This window comes from Condylura cristata, unplaced genomic scaffold (genome assembly GCF_000260355.1).
Source record: "Condylura cristata isolate star-nosed mole 26May11 unplaced genomic scaffold, ConCri1.0 scaffold00001, whole genome shotgun sequence".
Taxonomy (NCBI): Eukaryota; Metazoa; Chordata; class Mammalia; order Eulipotyphla; family Talpidae; genus Condylura; species Condylura cristata.
This window is the reverse complement of record NW_004567102.1, coordinates 71,110,609-71,126,710: the sequence shown is the minus strand read 5'-3', so window position 1 is coordinate 71,126,710 and position 16,102 is coordinate 71,110,609. Positions and strand designations below refer to the sequence as shown.

The following is a 16,102-nucleotide window of genomic DNA, read 5'->3' as shown; positions in this document are numbered from 1 at the left end:
ATCCCATTGGACTTCCATGGTTAGGCTTTTTAAATAAAATATTTTTAAAACTCACCTTTTTGTTAACTTTTTGAAGCATTTAGGTATACTAGAATGTTTTTATACATTTGCTGTTTTTATGCACTAGAGCTATAGAATTATCTTCAAATTATTCATATTTAATCTTTAAAACATCTTTGCCTCTACATGCTGGGTACTTTCTATTGGTGACTATTGGCCACTTTCTACTAGTACTATCAACTGGAAATGGATCAATCAAAAAAAAAAAACAAGTGCCTAATTATTAAACTCTTTAAATTTGTATCTCATTTCATCTTCACAGCACCCTGAAAAGAGGAATTGCTATCTCTGCTTAAAATGAGCAGACCATGATTCAGCAAGTTTAGTAACTTACCTAGTAAGCAATGGAGTGAGGAGTCTCCCCATGCTTTTTCCAGTAAATCTCGGCTGTTGGCTAGTGGTTATCGACATGTTTGGTGGTAGAGCAGTCTTAAGAGTGGAAATTGTTTTGGGGGATGTTTAAAGTATTCAACTATCCACATAGAAATATCTCAGATATAGATAAAAACTAAGAGAAGTGGAGGGATTAACAGCAAGGGTATTGTAAAGCAAGGGAGAGCTATTTGGTGATGGTGATTGCCAGTGAGATTGCTGGGTTGTGTTGAGTTTATTAAAGATGAATGCTTAGGTTTGGAGAATGCTTTGAGAGTCTCTGGAAAGCTTTTCTGGTTGTCAGGAAGTAAATAATTAAAATTTATTAGAGCCTTTGTATGTAGTCAGGCAGTAAACCTAGTACCTCCTTACCTCCTTACAAAAATCCCACATTACCTGTATTTTATAAGTGAAGATACTGAGTGACTTCCATCTTGCCACAGAGCTGGTCAGTGCAAAACCATTGTTTTCAAGATGAAAAGTGGCCAGGAGATAGCCAGACCTTCTAGAAGCTTAAGGATAAAGGGGGCCCTATAGTACCACTGGGTGGCAGATTAACTTGGCCCTGTGCTGCACTGGTAGAAGGTCAAGAATACCCAATAGGCTGTTCACAATGGCCAGGGTGAGGAACAGGCTTCACTGGCATTCACCTCGCCTGGATTATTGATCATGGCTAGAAAAGGGGCACTCTAAAGTCAAAATCGAAAAAATGGATCAACATGATGTAAGAAATGTCTTCAGATGACAATGTGATCTAAGAAATGTCTTCTTTCAGTCATTTATTCAGCACCTACTAATAGCCAAGCATACATTGGTTCCTCATCCTAAGTATGTTTTAGGGTAGTAATTCCCAATTCTGTTAATCAAGTGTTTGGGGCAGGTTATTTCTCTTGTCTGCCTCAGTTTACGATAAAGCAGGGATTGACCCTTGAACAATGTGTGGTAAATTCACCAGCCCCCATGGAGTTGAAAATCCACATTTTGACCTCCCCAAAACTTAATAGCCAGCTGTTGACCAGAAGCTTTGCAGAGAATATAAACAACCCATTAAATAATTGGTGTGCTATAGGTATTATGTATTGTAATAAAGCTAGAGAGGAGAAGATCTTACAAAGATTTTAAGGGAAAAAGTGCATTTCCACAACTACACTGTATCAGCACCCTACCTTTACAAAAATGTCTACATCTAAGTGAACCTATAAAGGTCAAGTCCATGCAGTTCAAGGGTCACTGTATGTAGAACACGGTGTGGCTATGAGATAATCTTATATTGCCTTAGCACACTTAACTGAGAGAACTTAAATAAAAATTAGTACCATAAATATGGGAAAGAAACTACAAGTACACAATAAAATTCTTAATTACCAAGTCATAATTGTAGCAGGAAAAGCACAGGGTGTAACCTAAGCATAACACGGGAGCTAGCTGAAATCAAGTTAACCTCTTGAGAAATTAGCACTTCAAGATAAATCAGGTGGTAGGCACAATGACCTAGAAACTTATAAAACTAAGGGTCAATAAATGTAGGATTTTGAGCTGCAAAACTGCTGTACAGTACATAATGATACTGTTTGTTTGTTTGTGCTTTGGTTACTTCCTCTTCCGTTCAACCTGTTCTTCCTTCCTTGCAATTCAGTAATCCCAAGGAGTAGAGTCAAGAGGCCAAGCAGAGTTGCCTTTTGCAGGCAGGCACAAGAAAACAGGCTTGTTTTCCATTGACCCAGACAAGGAACAATTGAAATAGAGGAGTTATACCTCACACACCTTCTGTTCCCAGCCCCGTGACCTCAATCTTAATATTTATTACTCTTATTTTGTATTTTTTTCTGTTTAAAACAGAGTGGGCTATCTTTCTGTGATTTCAGAAAATTTGAAAACTTTAGAAATTCTTGCAAGCCAAAACTGAGTCAATAAACTAAAAGAAATAAAAGCATGGAATTACAGTCACATGGTAAGAAGCTAGAAAACAAATAAACAAAGCCAGTTTTATTTTTAGGCTCCTGTCCTCCATCCCCGGAATAGCCTCCTAAATTCAGTGAATCAGTTTCACCTCAACAATTCTACCTGCATCACACCATCTACAGAAATGCTCATTCCCGTCATTTCCATTGTTCTCATGTAGAGCTAGCAGGGAGCCATACAACTCGCACTCTAGGTCTGCGGTGTTCCTCCCCTTCACACAGCAGGATTCCTCCTGGATCTCTTTAAGTGTTTGGGAAACAATGGCAGCTATCACAGCTCACCAAGCCTGGAGGGAGGGCTAATATTATCAAGACTGTTACAGGTCAATGTTCAGTCAGTTTTTCTTCAGTCAGTTTTTCCTAGTGAGTCAGACATTAGATCTTATTTCTAGTGAGGAAACCAAGTCACAAGAAAGAAGCTGCTAAGTAAACTAGTTAGCGCAGGTGCATCTCTTAGAACTCAGAACACATAAAACAAGGAAGGTGGCGGGGGCATGGGGGTGCTGGTGGAGTGGGGGGTTGGGAGGAGGGAAGGCAGCTCAGTGGACAAGGAGTCAGCTAGGAGCTGGGACATGGAACCCGGCACATGGCAAAAGGGCAGGGACCTTGTGATTTGGGGTTAAGACATGAATGCGGAAAGGTTAGACACCCTGTAGGGTTCATGTGGAGCCCTACTCTGGGGATTATGGGATGTGTTAAGCAGTTTGTGCACAGAGCCTACAAAAATCAAATGAACTTAGCAAGTGCTCTGAGCATTTGAGAAGAAGACATGGCGTCCTAGGGGCAGTTAAGAATCAGAAATGGGTCCCCACCACAAATGGGTAAAGCTCAGAGAAGTGTGTTTTGAGGCATTTGAACTTAGGTTTCGCCTCTCTCCAAAGCTGACTTTTCCACTGTGGTCTGATGTCTGTAGCTTCCTGTATACAAAGGGATACTTATTTTTCCACTTGTTTTTGAATAGAAATCATGTGCTGACATTGATAACCTGACAGCACACCCAGAAATAACCTTGTGAAGCTAGAAATACACTTTAATTGAAGTTACTTATGGGGCTTACTCATAATGATACAGTAAAAGATCCAAAGTGGTTACTTTAAAATATAAAAGGTGTTCTCCTTACTCTGAGTTTCATGAGACTTCTTAAGTTTTGTTTGGAAGCTCAGTGTACATCTTGTAGGACTGATATTACACAAGCACTTTTCTGGTCGTGTTTTATCTTTGTTCATGAATAATAAATTAACCCTGATCTATTTCTGCCCTTCAACTCCCAGAAATAAAAGCGATAAGAGAGGGGATTTCCGAATGAACGTGGTTGTGTAAGTCAGTGACTTCTTTCTTCTCTTCTGGAAATCTTAAAAAGATAACAGTGAGAATTAAAATTAAAAAGACTTCCACTTAGAATTTTGTTTTTAATTATCTCTATTAACAAGCCCTTGGGTAAGATAAAGAAGTCTACAGTGAAGAATAAAGAAAAACAAATATTGAAAAATATTACATTTCAGAGCCAAAGGGGAGTGTATGGGCTGGATGATGACAGCACTTTATTGTTCAAATAGTCATAGTGTTTAATAAGCTGCATTTATCTGAAATATAAAATGAACTCGCCAATGGCAAAGCACAAGCTCATTTGGGGAAATAAATCAGGCAGCCCCCAGTGGACTTAGGACACGGTGATAAGGGTGGCATCCCGAGGGAATGCCTGAGGAGAGCTTCCCAGAGTTTATCTGAACCACCAGCACTCTGACCCTGGGAAGACAGACTCAAAAAACAATTAAAAAGGCATCTAGGCACCAAAAAAAAATCACAGATGCCTCTTCACACTAATTCTTCCTTTGAGGAGCTGCCAGTCAATCCGGGCATAGCAGGAAGCTCCTCTGTGGAGGTGGATTCTGAGGCCATTCACTACCTCGTCCTGACTGAAGACAGATGGAGGCTCCATGCGGACAGGTGATGCCATCTTGTTCATTCCTTCTTCCCTAGTGTGGTGTCTGGTCTGCAACACATGCCAAATAAACATTTGCTTGAGTTAATAAATAAGATGAACCACCAAATCTCTTATGACATCATTCTATCCCTTTATGGAGTAAATATTTACAACTGAAGAACAAAGCTGAATAATTTTATAAATTACCTCAGAGCCTAAGTCAACCAGATCTTGTTTTACCTCTTGATTTCTCACTACATGCTTTAGACCTTGTTATGGCCTCTTAGCCTCTCTATGACTCAGTTTCTCCAGCTGTAATACCAGGATAATACTATTGATGCCTGGGGCTTGTTGTTAGGGTTAACTAAATAATACAGAGAAAGAGCTCAATACATGTGCCAAAATGATTAGATCTTACTATTAACACTAAAATGGTATTAAAGTTACCAAAAAGAGTTTTATAAGGATGACATGATAAAAGTTTTAATTTTTTTTGTTATGAAAAACTTCAAATATATACACTTTACAAAAGTAAGGTGTAATGACCCTCCATGTACTAAATACTGTTTCAACAATGATCATTTTAAGAAAAATGACATGGTCGGCTTTCCCTGGTGGAGCAATGGGTTAGGAAGCAGCACTGCAAGTAAGCTGCAGCCTCTTCAGTGTGAGTTCGATCCCCGCCCCAGAGGTGATCCACATGGCACCGCAGACCTCTCCTGACCTGCCTGCTGCTCCCCTCAGCAGAGTACTTCCTCAATCTGCCTGTTCTGCTCCCCACTCTGTCTCTGCTGAATCCTTTCACTCTCTGCACCTCTGGCCTGTACCCCAGTTCTATATGCAAAAATCAATAAAATCTAATAAAAAAGAAAAGAAAAATGGCATGGTGAAAACCTTATTATCTAATTGGATCAGATTGCAAGGACATTATGAAAAAAAGATCTCATGTAGCTTAAAATAATTGTTTTCCACATTTATCCTTTTAAGGAATCACTTGTTTTGACAGGCTTTAAATTGTTGTCAGATCCTGGAAACTAAGAGTGGGAATGGGAAAGAAGAGGCATTGATTAAGCAGGACCCATGGCTACCATGAAGGGGGAGCCCCAAGACTATGACAGGGAGCCCTATGGAGAGCCAAAGGCTTGGCAGGTGTGAGGCACACCAGCAAAGAGAGACAGAGAAGAGGAGAGATCCCTGCCCCTCCCTGCTTGCTTGAACCAGTTCATAGTTGCAACTGTCAAGCACATGGCTCATAATCACATGTCAGCTAAGTCTCAAAATCACATGTCAGCTAAGTCCTTGTGGCCAGATTCCCTAGACTATTTCAATCACTCGCCTGCCAACCCCGCCTTGCCCTTCAGACTTTCAGTCTGGGTGTTTTGCCTTTTTATAGCTAACTCTTTGTTTCAGCAAAAATCAAACACCACCGCAAATGCCTCTTTAAATTCCTCAAAAAGCAAACAATAAATAAATAATAATAATGTGTTGACATATAGAAAACCACCGTCACACTGAAAAGGGAAAGGGGCGTTTTAGCCTGAGGACTCTCCTATTTCCCTGCTGGCGCACACTGAGCTCTCATTGAGGGGACACTGGCCAAACAGACACCCGCACAGCCATGATGCCCTCAGGTCGCTTGCTCGGCTTCCTTGTCACCCTCTCCCTGACTGGTGTCCTAGGTAAGTGCTTCCTTTCTTTTTTTAAATATTTGTTTGTTTGCTTATATAGTTACATTGTTGTTCATTTTAAAACAATGCTTACTTCACATCTTTTCAATTGCTCACAGCTTCAGAAATAATGCAAGTGTTTTTCGTGCTTTGTGTTTGTTTCGGCTTTCTTCTCTCACTAAAGAATCATGACAGGCACAGTTTGCTATATGCCGCATGAATAGCTCTTTGGGGACCTCAAGAGTAGTTACTAAAAAGGATGCAAGAAACTTCATACAAAAACAACACCTCCAGCTCTCTGCCTTAGCCTTTCTTTCATCTTTAAGGCATGTTTGACGTCGGAGCACCTCGGAGGTGGGGATTTCAGTTCTGCCATTTACTATCTCTAGGAAGCCAGTGCGATTAACTTTTTTTTTTTCATTTTACACTCCAAGTTTAATACACACTAGAACAAGCCACTATAAAGGGTGCCACTAGCCCAGAACAACATGCATCCCAAACCCACCCCAGGACTTTTTTTTTCATGCCTCAATTTCTGTCTGTAAGATGGGCATTGTAGGTCATTGCAAGGATTAAATGAGTTGATTATATGCCAATGCTTAGAGCAGTGCTGGTGGCAGAATTGAGATCATGACAGTGAGAACTTGCTATTGGTATTCACAAAGAACTCTTCAAGAGCAGAAGTCTCTTACTGCACCAACAAATCTCTGGGCAAGGCCACTAGAATCCCCTTTAACAGATGGGCACCTCTCAGTGTAAGTGGCTCAAGTAGTGGTTCCAATTATCAGTTGCCAAGTGACTGACAACACACACATTCAAGACTCTGCTTCCCAGAAATGTGAGTTTGAGTAGACTATACCCTTGGTCCTTGGTGGTACCAGGCTTGATTAGCAAAATGTGGCAGAAACTCAAGTGCCATACAAATGATTGTGGCTTTGCCTTTTGTAAGGTCTGTAACTTTGGGCAAGATCTGCAACTTCTTGAGAACTCGGTTTCCCCATCTGTATATAACAATAAAAATTGCCACTTTATTTGGGGTTGTGAGAGGGAAATAAGATATAACTATTTGCACACAGTGTCTGACACACATTTAATGTTCAAATGTGATCAATGTTCAATAAATGCCTGCCAGAGAGAGGAGGAGGGATAAAAGAAGGAATAGCCTCAACCTCTAATTGTTTTGTTTTGTCCATTATTGCCCCTGCTATAGCTGAGAAGCAGGTTGTGGTTTGTCCTCAGACTGCCTGAGTACAAAATCTGCTTCACAATTCACTGTTGAGCACATTCCTTCACTTCTCCAGGATTTAGGTTTCTCTAGCTTAAAAGAAGATCACAATAGTATCTTTTTTAAATAAATAAACTGGCAGATTAAATGAAATAAAGCAGGTAAAAACCCATGGAGATAGCAGGGGTAGTGTTTAAAAAGAAAAAGAAATCCATAGATATAAAGAGCATTGAGTCCTCTAGCTACAGGCTAACAAATCACCTGCAGGCAGGGTCTTCAGGAAATTAACTACCATCTCCTGAAAACTTCTGGAATTCTTACAAACTAGATATGGTTGATTAGGTTACAAAATGGAAGGTGGAATAGACTTATTCAAAGTCCACACCACCACTGGATACACTGAAAGAGGTCCACACAATTAAAAAAAAAATCTTCCAATAGTGTTGACATAATTTTTTTTGTAAAGATTTATTTATTTGTGCTTACAGAACTGGGGTACAGGCCAGAGGTTCAGGGGCGGTGAGAGGCTTCACCAGAGACAGAGTGGGGAGCAGAACAGGCAGAACGAGGAAGTACACTGCTGAGGGGAGCAGCGGGCGGGTCAGGAGAGGTCTGCCGCGCCATGTGGGTCATCTCCAGGGCAAGAAGGGATCAAACTCATGCTGACGTGACTTTAGCTTCTTAGTGCTGCACTTTAACCCGCTGTGCCATTAGGGAGGGCCGTGTTGACATTATTCATTAGGTAAAAATATCTACCTAAGGGAATAGCCCCATTAGAACACATATCTTGAATTGTTTAAAGCTGAGATTGTGGACTTAGGAGAATATGATTTCATTGCATTAATATTCGAGCAAAGAATTGAAGTAGGTGGAGAGATCAGACATGTGTCAATGCAGGGGACAATATTTGTTAGCAAAGGAAAGCCGTCAGGGACCTTGGGGTGAAACCTCACCCAGCATGGTGAAGTAGGGCAAAGGGATGCACTGAAGTGGAGAGAGGGTAGGAGAGGAGGTCCAGGGAAAGGCAAAGGCTGTCACTCCTGACCTCTTCTGCCTAGCTTCCTACTCCTCAGAAACTGCAGACCAGTCAGAGAGGCAGTTTTATATCTGCTGATCTTAAATTTTCACCTGGGACTTAAGCAAAGGGCAGATTAACAAGAGAGAAGCAGTTTATTAACACATGTGTTTCATATCACCAGACAGAAAGCTAATCAAAGAACAACTCAAAGTGGTGACTCAGATTTCTAGCTTCTATAGCACCTTGAACAAAGAACAATAAATTCATTAAAAAAAAAAAAAACTTGACAGGAGAAAGGAAAGTAATTTAGGCTCTCAAGGGCAGCTAACTGTGGGAACAAAGAGAGAAGCCTCTGGTGTGGTCTCTGACTGAGCAGTCGTTTTCCAGTAAAGGGAGAATTTATATCTTGCCTTTAGGCAGAAAGGGAGGTGGGCGGAGAGAGAATTTTCCCTGCATTTAGTCCTCTTAATTGGTTTCAGCTCAAAATGATTTTTATGACAGAGGCAAATTTTAACGTGACATATTCCAGCTCTTTCAGGCTCTCCTGTAAGATTTTGTCAACATATCTTTTTTATTTTTAAAGATTTATTTATTTATGCATATAGAACTGGGATATAAGCCAAAGGTGCAGGGGCGGTAAGAGATTCTCCAGAGACAGAGTGGGGAGCAGAACAGGCAGATGGAGGAAGTACACTGCTGAGGGGAGCAGCGGGCGGGTCAGGAGAGTGCTGCCAGCCTTGTGGGTCACCTCCGGGGCAGGAGATCGAACTCACACCCAGGTGCCTGGGGCTAGCTTGCAGTGCTGGATCCTTACATGTTGCACCACCAGGGAGGGCCCTGTCAAGCATATCTTACCTCCGGTGGACTAAATGAAGGTAGAACCAGGCCACCCATGTTGCAGGGTTTGAGGAATGTGAAATGGCATCTTTCCTGACAAGATTGTTGGAATACAAGGCCCATTAGGTAGCACTGTGAGCAATTTTCTCGGTAACATGGACCATTTCATGCAGGGAAGGATGCCAGGGTCCTGAGTGCCAGGACCATTCAGCAGAAGGACAGCAAAGGGCCACCTCTGTGGAATACAGCCAGGTCAGAGAGTACATTTTCAGCTGAGAGACCTGAGGACCATGAAGCAGGATCCAAAGACTGAGACAGAAGAACCCAATGCTACACTGAGCTCCTAGAGCTAATACTGACCTCAGGCAAAAGTCGGCCTCAGAGTAGCATTCAGAACGCTGGCTGAGGAATGCTGGCGCCCTGGGGAAGGTGGGCCAGTGGCCTCGGTGTGGGTCTTTCACCTCAGTCATTACGCGCCCTCTCCTCAGGGACGAGGGAAGGACCATACTTTATCAGTGGCATTTTCCTTCTCTACATCTTGGGAATGAGTGGGCATTCCTTGCGTTTATTTTTACTATCTGGAACACAATTTGTATCAAAATCATCACAGCAAAGATGGAAAATGTTGGTTTCTGGGCTTCCCTTCTGCACTCTGCCCATACAGCAACTACTTCAGGGAATCCCAAGACAGGCTGGCATTGAAAACGCTTGCTGACAACAACGTGCTCCTATTCACATTCCCTGTTTTTCCTTTTCTTATTTTAGACATGAAGCCAGCCCATGAGTCGCTGAAGCCACAGAGAGTACATTTTCAGTCCCGAAATTTTCACAATATTTTGCGTTGGCACCCTGGGCAGGCCTGCTCCAACAATGGCAGTCTCTATTTTGTGCAGTATAAAGTGTGAGTAATTTGAGCTGGAGAAAGCTGGTAGAGATGCTTACAGATAACAATGATGCATGAGCTATGCTCACTTTCAGAAATCTTGAGAAGAAGCAGAGTCTGGCCCCCTCCCCCACTCTAACCCCTTTCCCAGGGCTGTCTGGTAACACAAATGCATGATGAGGTGCAGTCTCTAGGGGAGGTGCAAGGTGCATCACCCCGGGGAGACCCAGCACCCAGGCTTCATGACAGAGCCTGGCACATAGTGGGCTTTTAATGCTTGTGTCAAGAGAACATTGGAAGCAACTTGTTTAACACACAGTAGGTACTCAGCTAACTTGACATTATTGATAGTTAACAAAGAAGTTGTGGAACATAGGAAGTGAATGTATAAAATATATTTTCCACTTAAGGTCATTGGTTAGAGAGGGTTTCCTATTTCAAAAATTATTTTGAAAAATTAATGACTCCTGTAAGTGAGGACACAAACTGCAACACGTTGCTGCATGTCCCTCCCATGCAAGCTTCAGGCTGGTGCTGGTGGGTTGTTGCCAGTACTCAGATATAATCCACTTTTTTCTGGATTAAGGCCTGGGGACATAAACTCCTTATTTGCCAATCACGGGTTTTCCCACTCTTATATTTCCTGGTTTCTTTCTTTGTTTGTATGATTCTAAATTATTTTTATTGAGGTAAAGTTGGTTTACATTGTTTCATCTACTTAGGGAGTTATATATTTAAATCTCTATAAATATAGGAGGTACTTCCTTCTTTTAAGTAGTTTCAGAAACAGGTTGAACATGAGACAGCAGATAAAAGTTTAGCTCTAAGGGCTTATTAGAAATTCAGAAAAACAGGGCCTCCCTGGTGGCACAAGGGGTTAAGTCTCAGCACTATGAAATTATCAGCAGCTGCTTCAGCCCAAGCGTGATCCCTGTTCAGGAAGCTGACCCACGTGGCATGGCAGAACTCTCCTGTCTCGCCTACTGCTACCCTCAGCAGTGTTATTTTAGTCAATCTGCCTATTCTGCCACCCTCTTGTCTTTGATGAATCCTCTCACATACCCTGCATGTTTGGCCTACACTCCAACTCTTGTATGCAAAAAACAAATCTTTAAGAAAAAACCAGAAATTCAGAATCAAATGCAGCTAAGGGCCAAAACAGCAAGCAATTTACTTCACTGATACGTACCTGGTGAGGAAGTAAAGCGTCAGTCTTTCTTTTGCTGTTACACCTTCCCGTTTTTTTAAGCTAAATCAACTTATCTGCCTCTTGTCCTCATTACCTTTTTATTTATGGGTTCTTCTTGCTCTCTCCTAGCCTCTAATTATAAAACTACTTATATGATCCCCAGTACAGCTCTTGCTCAACTTTCAGAAAAGAGATTGACCAGAAGAGTATTGGGTAAGCATTACCAGAAGTGAGAAGTGGTAGTAACGTCTTAGAATCAGTCACGTTAGTCAATAGCAAGTTGAGCAGCAAAGAAAGTGTTAACACTTCACATAGAAATACTAAATGGAAGTTGGTCCAAATATCAGAAGACAAACTTCTCTGAGTATGAAAAACCAAAAACCCTTATGTTAGTGATACAGAAAAGTGTCAGGCTTAAGTCTGTATTTTAGCAAGACGGCACCTTGGTTAATAAAAAGGGATTCTTTTAAAAGATAATTAAGAGCAGCCATAAGCTTTTCCAGTGGTGCCGATATTGGAAGAAAAATTCCAATCATTCTAAAAATTTAAAAAACTGAAGTACTTCCTTTGATGAAAAAAGAAACTCAGATCTGTCTTTTTTTTTTTTCTATAGGTATGGAGAGAAAGAATGGAAAAATAAAGAGAAATGTTGGGGTATTCAAGACTTATTTTGTGACCTTACCAATGAAACATCAAATATACGGGAACCTTATTATGCAAGGGTGATGAGGAACTCAAATGGCATCAACTCAAGCTGGGTTATGACTAAGAGGTTCATCCCTTGGTGGGAAAGTGAGTTCCATAGAGTCTTTTTTTATTTGCTCTTCCTGCCCTTGACTAACCCTCAGTGAACTTGGCCAATTACCAGGACTTACATTCTGTTGAGGTCTACACATCATCTCATCTCATCTAATTCTTAGAACTCTAGGAGATGACTTTTCTATCCTTATTTTATAGACAGAAAATCAAGGCCCTGAGGTTTCAGTAGTGCCTGCCTGGAGCTCAGAGCTCACGTAGAGCTCAAGTAAGGGTTCAAATTCTTCTGACTCTGACTGAAGAGCTGATACTCTATTTCTCTACAAGGTTGTTACCTCATAGAGAAAAGAAGGGCAGTTGACCATTGGACAACAAGAGTTTGAATTGCAGGGATCCACTTACATGGGGATTTCTTTTCTACCTGTGGGCTCTGCATTCACAACTGCAGATGTCCATTGGTAGACTACACAGACGATGTAGAGAGTCAACTATAAGAAGCTCCAGCATCTGGGAATTTTTGTATGGGGATCCAGAAGTAGCAAGGGATGACTGTATTTAGGATACAGGGGAGTCAAAAATTATTTTACTGTACAGGGGTGCTCCTTTCATTTAGCATAATGTTTTCAAGTTTCACCCATGTTATATGTAGCATATATTAGTACTTCATCACTTTTAGTGGCTGAATAATATTCCAGTACATAGATGCACACATTTGCTTATCTTTCCTTAGTTGATGAATATTTAAGTAGTTTTCATCTATTGACTATTATGAATAGGACTTCTATTGTGAACCCCCCAACTCCCCTGTTCTCAGGATATTGTCTTGGTGCCCAAAGTTTCTGCTGGTCAAGCTAAAATGTAGAGTCAGGCAGGGGGCCTCTCACCAGGACAAAAGTCATGGTATGAGGATATCTACTGAAAATAGTGGACATTATGGCCAGATTAGTATAACCAGCTAGACCACCTTGACAGGAAGTTAAGTATAAACAGGGACTAGTGATAGGTTGTTTTGATCAGCAGCAACAATGGCACCCCAAGGAACAGCCCCTTTCACTCCCCCTTGCTTGTACCAGACTATTATTCATCCCCAATACACATCCCCTCTACACTTTCCTCCATGTACTTGTTTCAGTAATACACCTTCTTAAACATTGGATTCTAATTCTCTTAATCACTATTAAGTAAAATTTCCTTCACATAAATTTTGTTTTCTAAAATTGTCACCACAGGCTGTGGAAATAATTAATAAATGGCATCTTAAAGTTGAAACAGAATTCATCAGTCTTTGAGAATAGAAAATTACTGCAAAGAGCTTTCTCAAAAATTGGCGTTTTAGACGTCAGCAGTATCTCTTTCTAGTGATTTTTGCCACATCTGAGTTTAATAAGAACTTGTTATTGTCCATAATGCATCCATTTGAAATGTCATTGTCTTGAATGATTTGTCAAAGTTTTCTATTCTATTTCCAGCCAAAATAGGTCCTCCAGTCATAAATATAACCCAAATTAATGGATCTTTGTTGGTGATTCTCCATGCTCCAAGTTCACCATATAGAGACCCAAAAGGGGGAAATGTAACGATGGAAAATTACTATAAGCTAGAATACCGAGTCTTTATAATGAACAAGTTACTAGAAAAGGTAAGTTCAAGTGAATGTATACCACTCATATTTTTTTCTTTTGTTCATTTAACTAACATTTTGGCTACATTGTACATCTTTTCTTTTGCTGCTCTGTCTCTTATTGTTCCTTATCCATTTAGTGCTTGAATCACCAGCAAAGATAATGTAAGAGAAGGGGAGGAGTTTTATTGGAAGCTAACAAGCAATCTCATGTACAGACAAGGGTAGAAAATAACCTGCTGCCAGGAAGGAAAAATGCAGAAGCAAACTCTAAGACCCCCTCTCAGCTTCTCTGTGTCCACATCTTACATTTTTATAATTGTCTCAAAGTCCATTCCACTCTTTGTGCACAGCTTAATTTTATGAAAATGAGACTCCAACCACTGAACCAATTAACAACTTTAGAAGAAATCATGTGGTTATCTACATGACCATCCTTTTGTTACAGGGCAGGGAGAGGGGCATCCCTGAGCCCCCAAACTTGCCTGCTTTAAATAGGTTCTGCCATCCGCCACATCAAGACAAAATATGTAAGACCTTTAATGGAAAGGAACCTTAATACAACTCATGTGCTATACAGAAAAGGCAAAGAATAAAATTTCAAAATCAAACACCCAAGGTTACCCATCCTCTTGTGGGTAAAAGTCCACCGAAAAGGGATTGGCCCAAAGCCAACACTGAAATCTCGCCACAAGTCTAAAGCACCTTCTGGTGGGGACCCATGGAAAAGGGTCAAAAATATCCAGACAAGTCTGGGGGGGGGGGAATGTGCAAAGTCAAAATCAAGATAAATGCTGCCAAAGTCAACCTCCCAGGGATCTCTCATCCACATCTGTTTCAACCAGTCCAGGGCCAATAAACAAGAGCCACTCCTTCACATGTCTCTCTGCTCCATGTGCTTCACTCAGGTCTCCTTCTGGCTCCCCTTCCTGTCTCCTTCTTCTTTGTCTCTTCTTCAGTCTCTGCTCAGCTTCATTCTCCTTTTGGGTGGGGCAGGGAACCTGGAATCGCCCCTTTTCCTGGGGACCATCCTGTTACACTTTTATTAGGCTGCATATAGGACCCTGGAAATGGAGGATGTGTTTGGGAAGAACCTTGACAGCCCACCTACTGCTGTTATGATGTAATTTTATCAAAAATATCAATGAATCAAAAACTGCAAAACAGATCAAAGACTTACAGAAAACTACTTGTCTTCTTTTTTCTCCTTGTGTATAGGAGCAAATAAAATATGAAGGAGCTCACAGAATTGTTGAAATTGAAGCTCTAACAACCGGGACTGGCTACTGTGTAACAGCTGAAATATACCAGCCCCTGTTAGGCAGACAAGGTCCCAGAAGTGAAAGGAGATGTGTGCAGGTCCCTTGAAGTGGTGTGGAGTGTTGCACGATATTGAGGTCTCTGAGAAGGGACCACTGGTTTTCAAAAGAGCTCATTGGAAGACACTATATTCTCTTCATGCATTGTCTACTACTATGCTTCAAGGGCTTCTTTGCTTATTCATTCTTCTTCCTATTTTATTTGTAAACAAAATTTAAGCATCTTTCCCTCCCCCCAAGTTACAGTTTTAAAAAGCAGAGAATAAACATTATGAAACATGAAACTTTACTTCCGAATGTAACCAGTAACAACAACCTGATTCTTCTAAGACAGATAAAGGAAAATTTAAGATTCTGTCAGGGGAAATGAACTTTACAAATACAGGTTTTGTGGACTCCACCCACTCCAGACATGGAAACTACAAATCCCAGCAACACCAAAGGGAGGACTTCTAGAAACCCAAGGGCAGAGTTCAGCAGCCATTTTGGGTTTAGGATATGCACTGGTCCTAAGTGTGTTATTGAGGTTTCAGGTCAGTGGAATTGGTAGGACACATTAACAAATTTATCTCTCTCTCTCTCTCCTTTCCTCTGAGTTGTTCATTTCTAAATAAACCCATAAGTAGTCTTGTTACAGGGTAGCCCAGAGTGGACTGGGCCGCCTGTCTGTGGGGCCTCACCTGCGTGCTCACAACTCAGTTACACTGCAGGGACACACAAAAGGGTCAATAACGGGTTTATTTACAAAAGGGAAAAGGAATAGGAAACAACCCAAGGAAAGAGAGCAGGATACAAAGTAAGTGGAATACCTTACTGGCTAGGCTGACTGAACACACTGAGTCATGAGGTCAGGCGAGCTGCTTCCAGAGCCAGAGAGAGCGAGACCCTGAGCAAGAGATGCAATCACGCTCTATTTATCCCCGCAAATGTCCCAGAATTCCTTCCTGCTAGCTCCGCCCTTGGGTCCTCACAGTTCTCTCCCTGGTACTGCTGGGAGTTGTAGTTTTCAATCACTGGAGTAGGAAATAGTGTCCAGAAAGTTGGAGTAGGGAGTGGAGTCCATAAGACTCTGCAGAGTTCCTTTAGAACATCCTTCCCCTTAACAGTCTTTCTGTATGTGCCTGCAGTTAAACCTTACTAGAAGTCCCTTTTAAGCACACAAGTGAGGACACACAGTAGGGCAACCCAATTCACATGGGGGTTGCCCTGTAACAGCAATGGAAATTTGCCTTCTCCACTTTGCCAGGAACCTTGCTCATGGCCTATAGGT

The 16,102-nt window shown here is 41.4% G+C and overlaps 1 protein-coding gene across 1 annotated transcript; it reads left to right on the top strand.

The window, feature by feature from the left end:
* The first annotated feature begins 5,923 nt into the window (after nucleotides 1–5,923).
* On the top strand, nucleotides 5,924–15,052 carry IL22RA2 (interleukin 22 receptor, alpha 2). The gene is made up of 5 exons (XM_004674124.2): nucleotides 5,924–5,996; nucleotides 9,830–9,965; nucleotides 11,750–11,928; nucleotides 13,362–13,531; nucleotides 14,732–15,052. The coding sequence occupies exons 1-5, from the start codon at nucleotides 5,936–5,938 to the stop codon at nucleotides 14,879–14,881; spliced, it is 696 nt and encodes a 231-aa protein (XP_004674181.1). The 5' UTR covers nucleotides 5,924–5,935; the 3' UTR covers nucleotides 14,882–15,052.
* Nucleotides 15,053–16,102: the final 1,050 nt, after the last annotated feature.

Bases quoted from the DNA above. Each gene is read 5' to 3' on its own strand.
- IL22RA2 (XM_004674124.2), top strand. From the start codon at position 5,936: ATGATGCCCTCAGGTCGCTTGCTCGGCTTCCTTGTCACCCTCTCCCTG. The intron at 5,997-9,829 runs GTAAGTGCTTCC...TTCTTATTTTAG, and splicing joins CTCCCTGACTGGTGTCCTAG to ACATGAAGCCAGCCCATGAG. The intron at 9,966-11,749 runs GTGAGTAATTTG...TTTTTTCTATAG, and splicing joins TATTTTGTGCAGTATAAAGT to GTATGGAGAGAAAGAATGGA.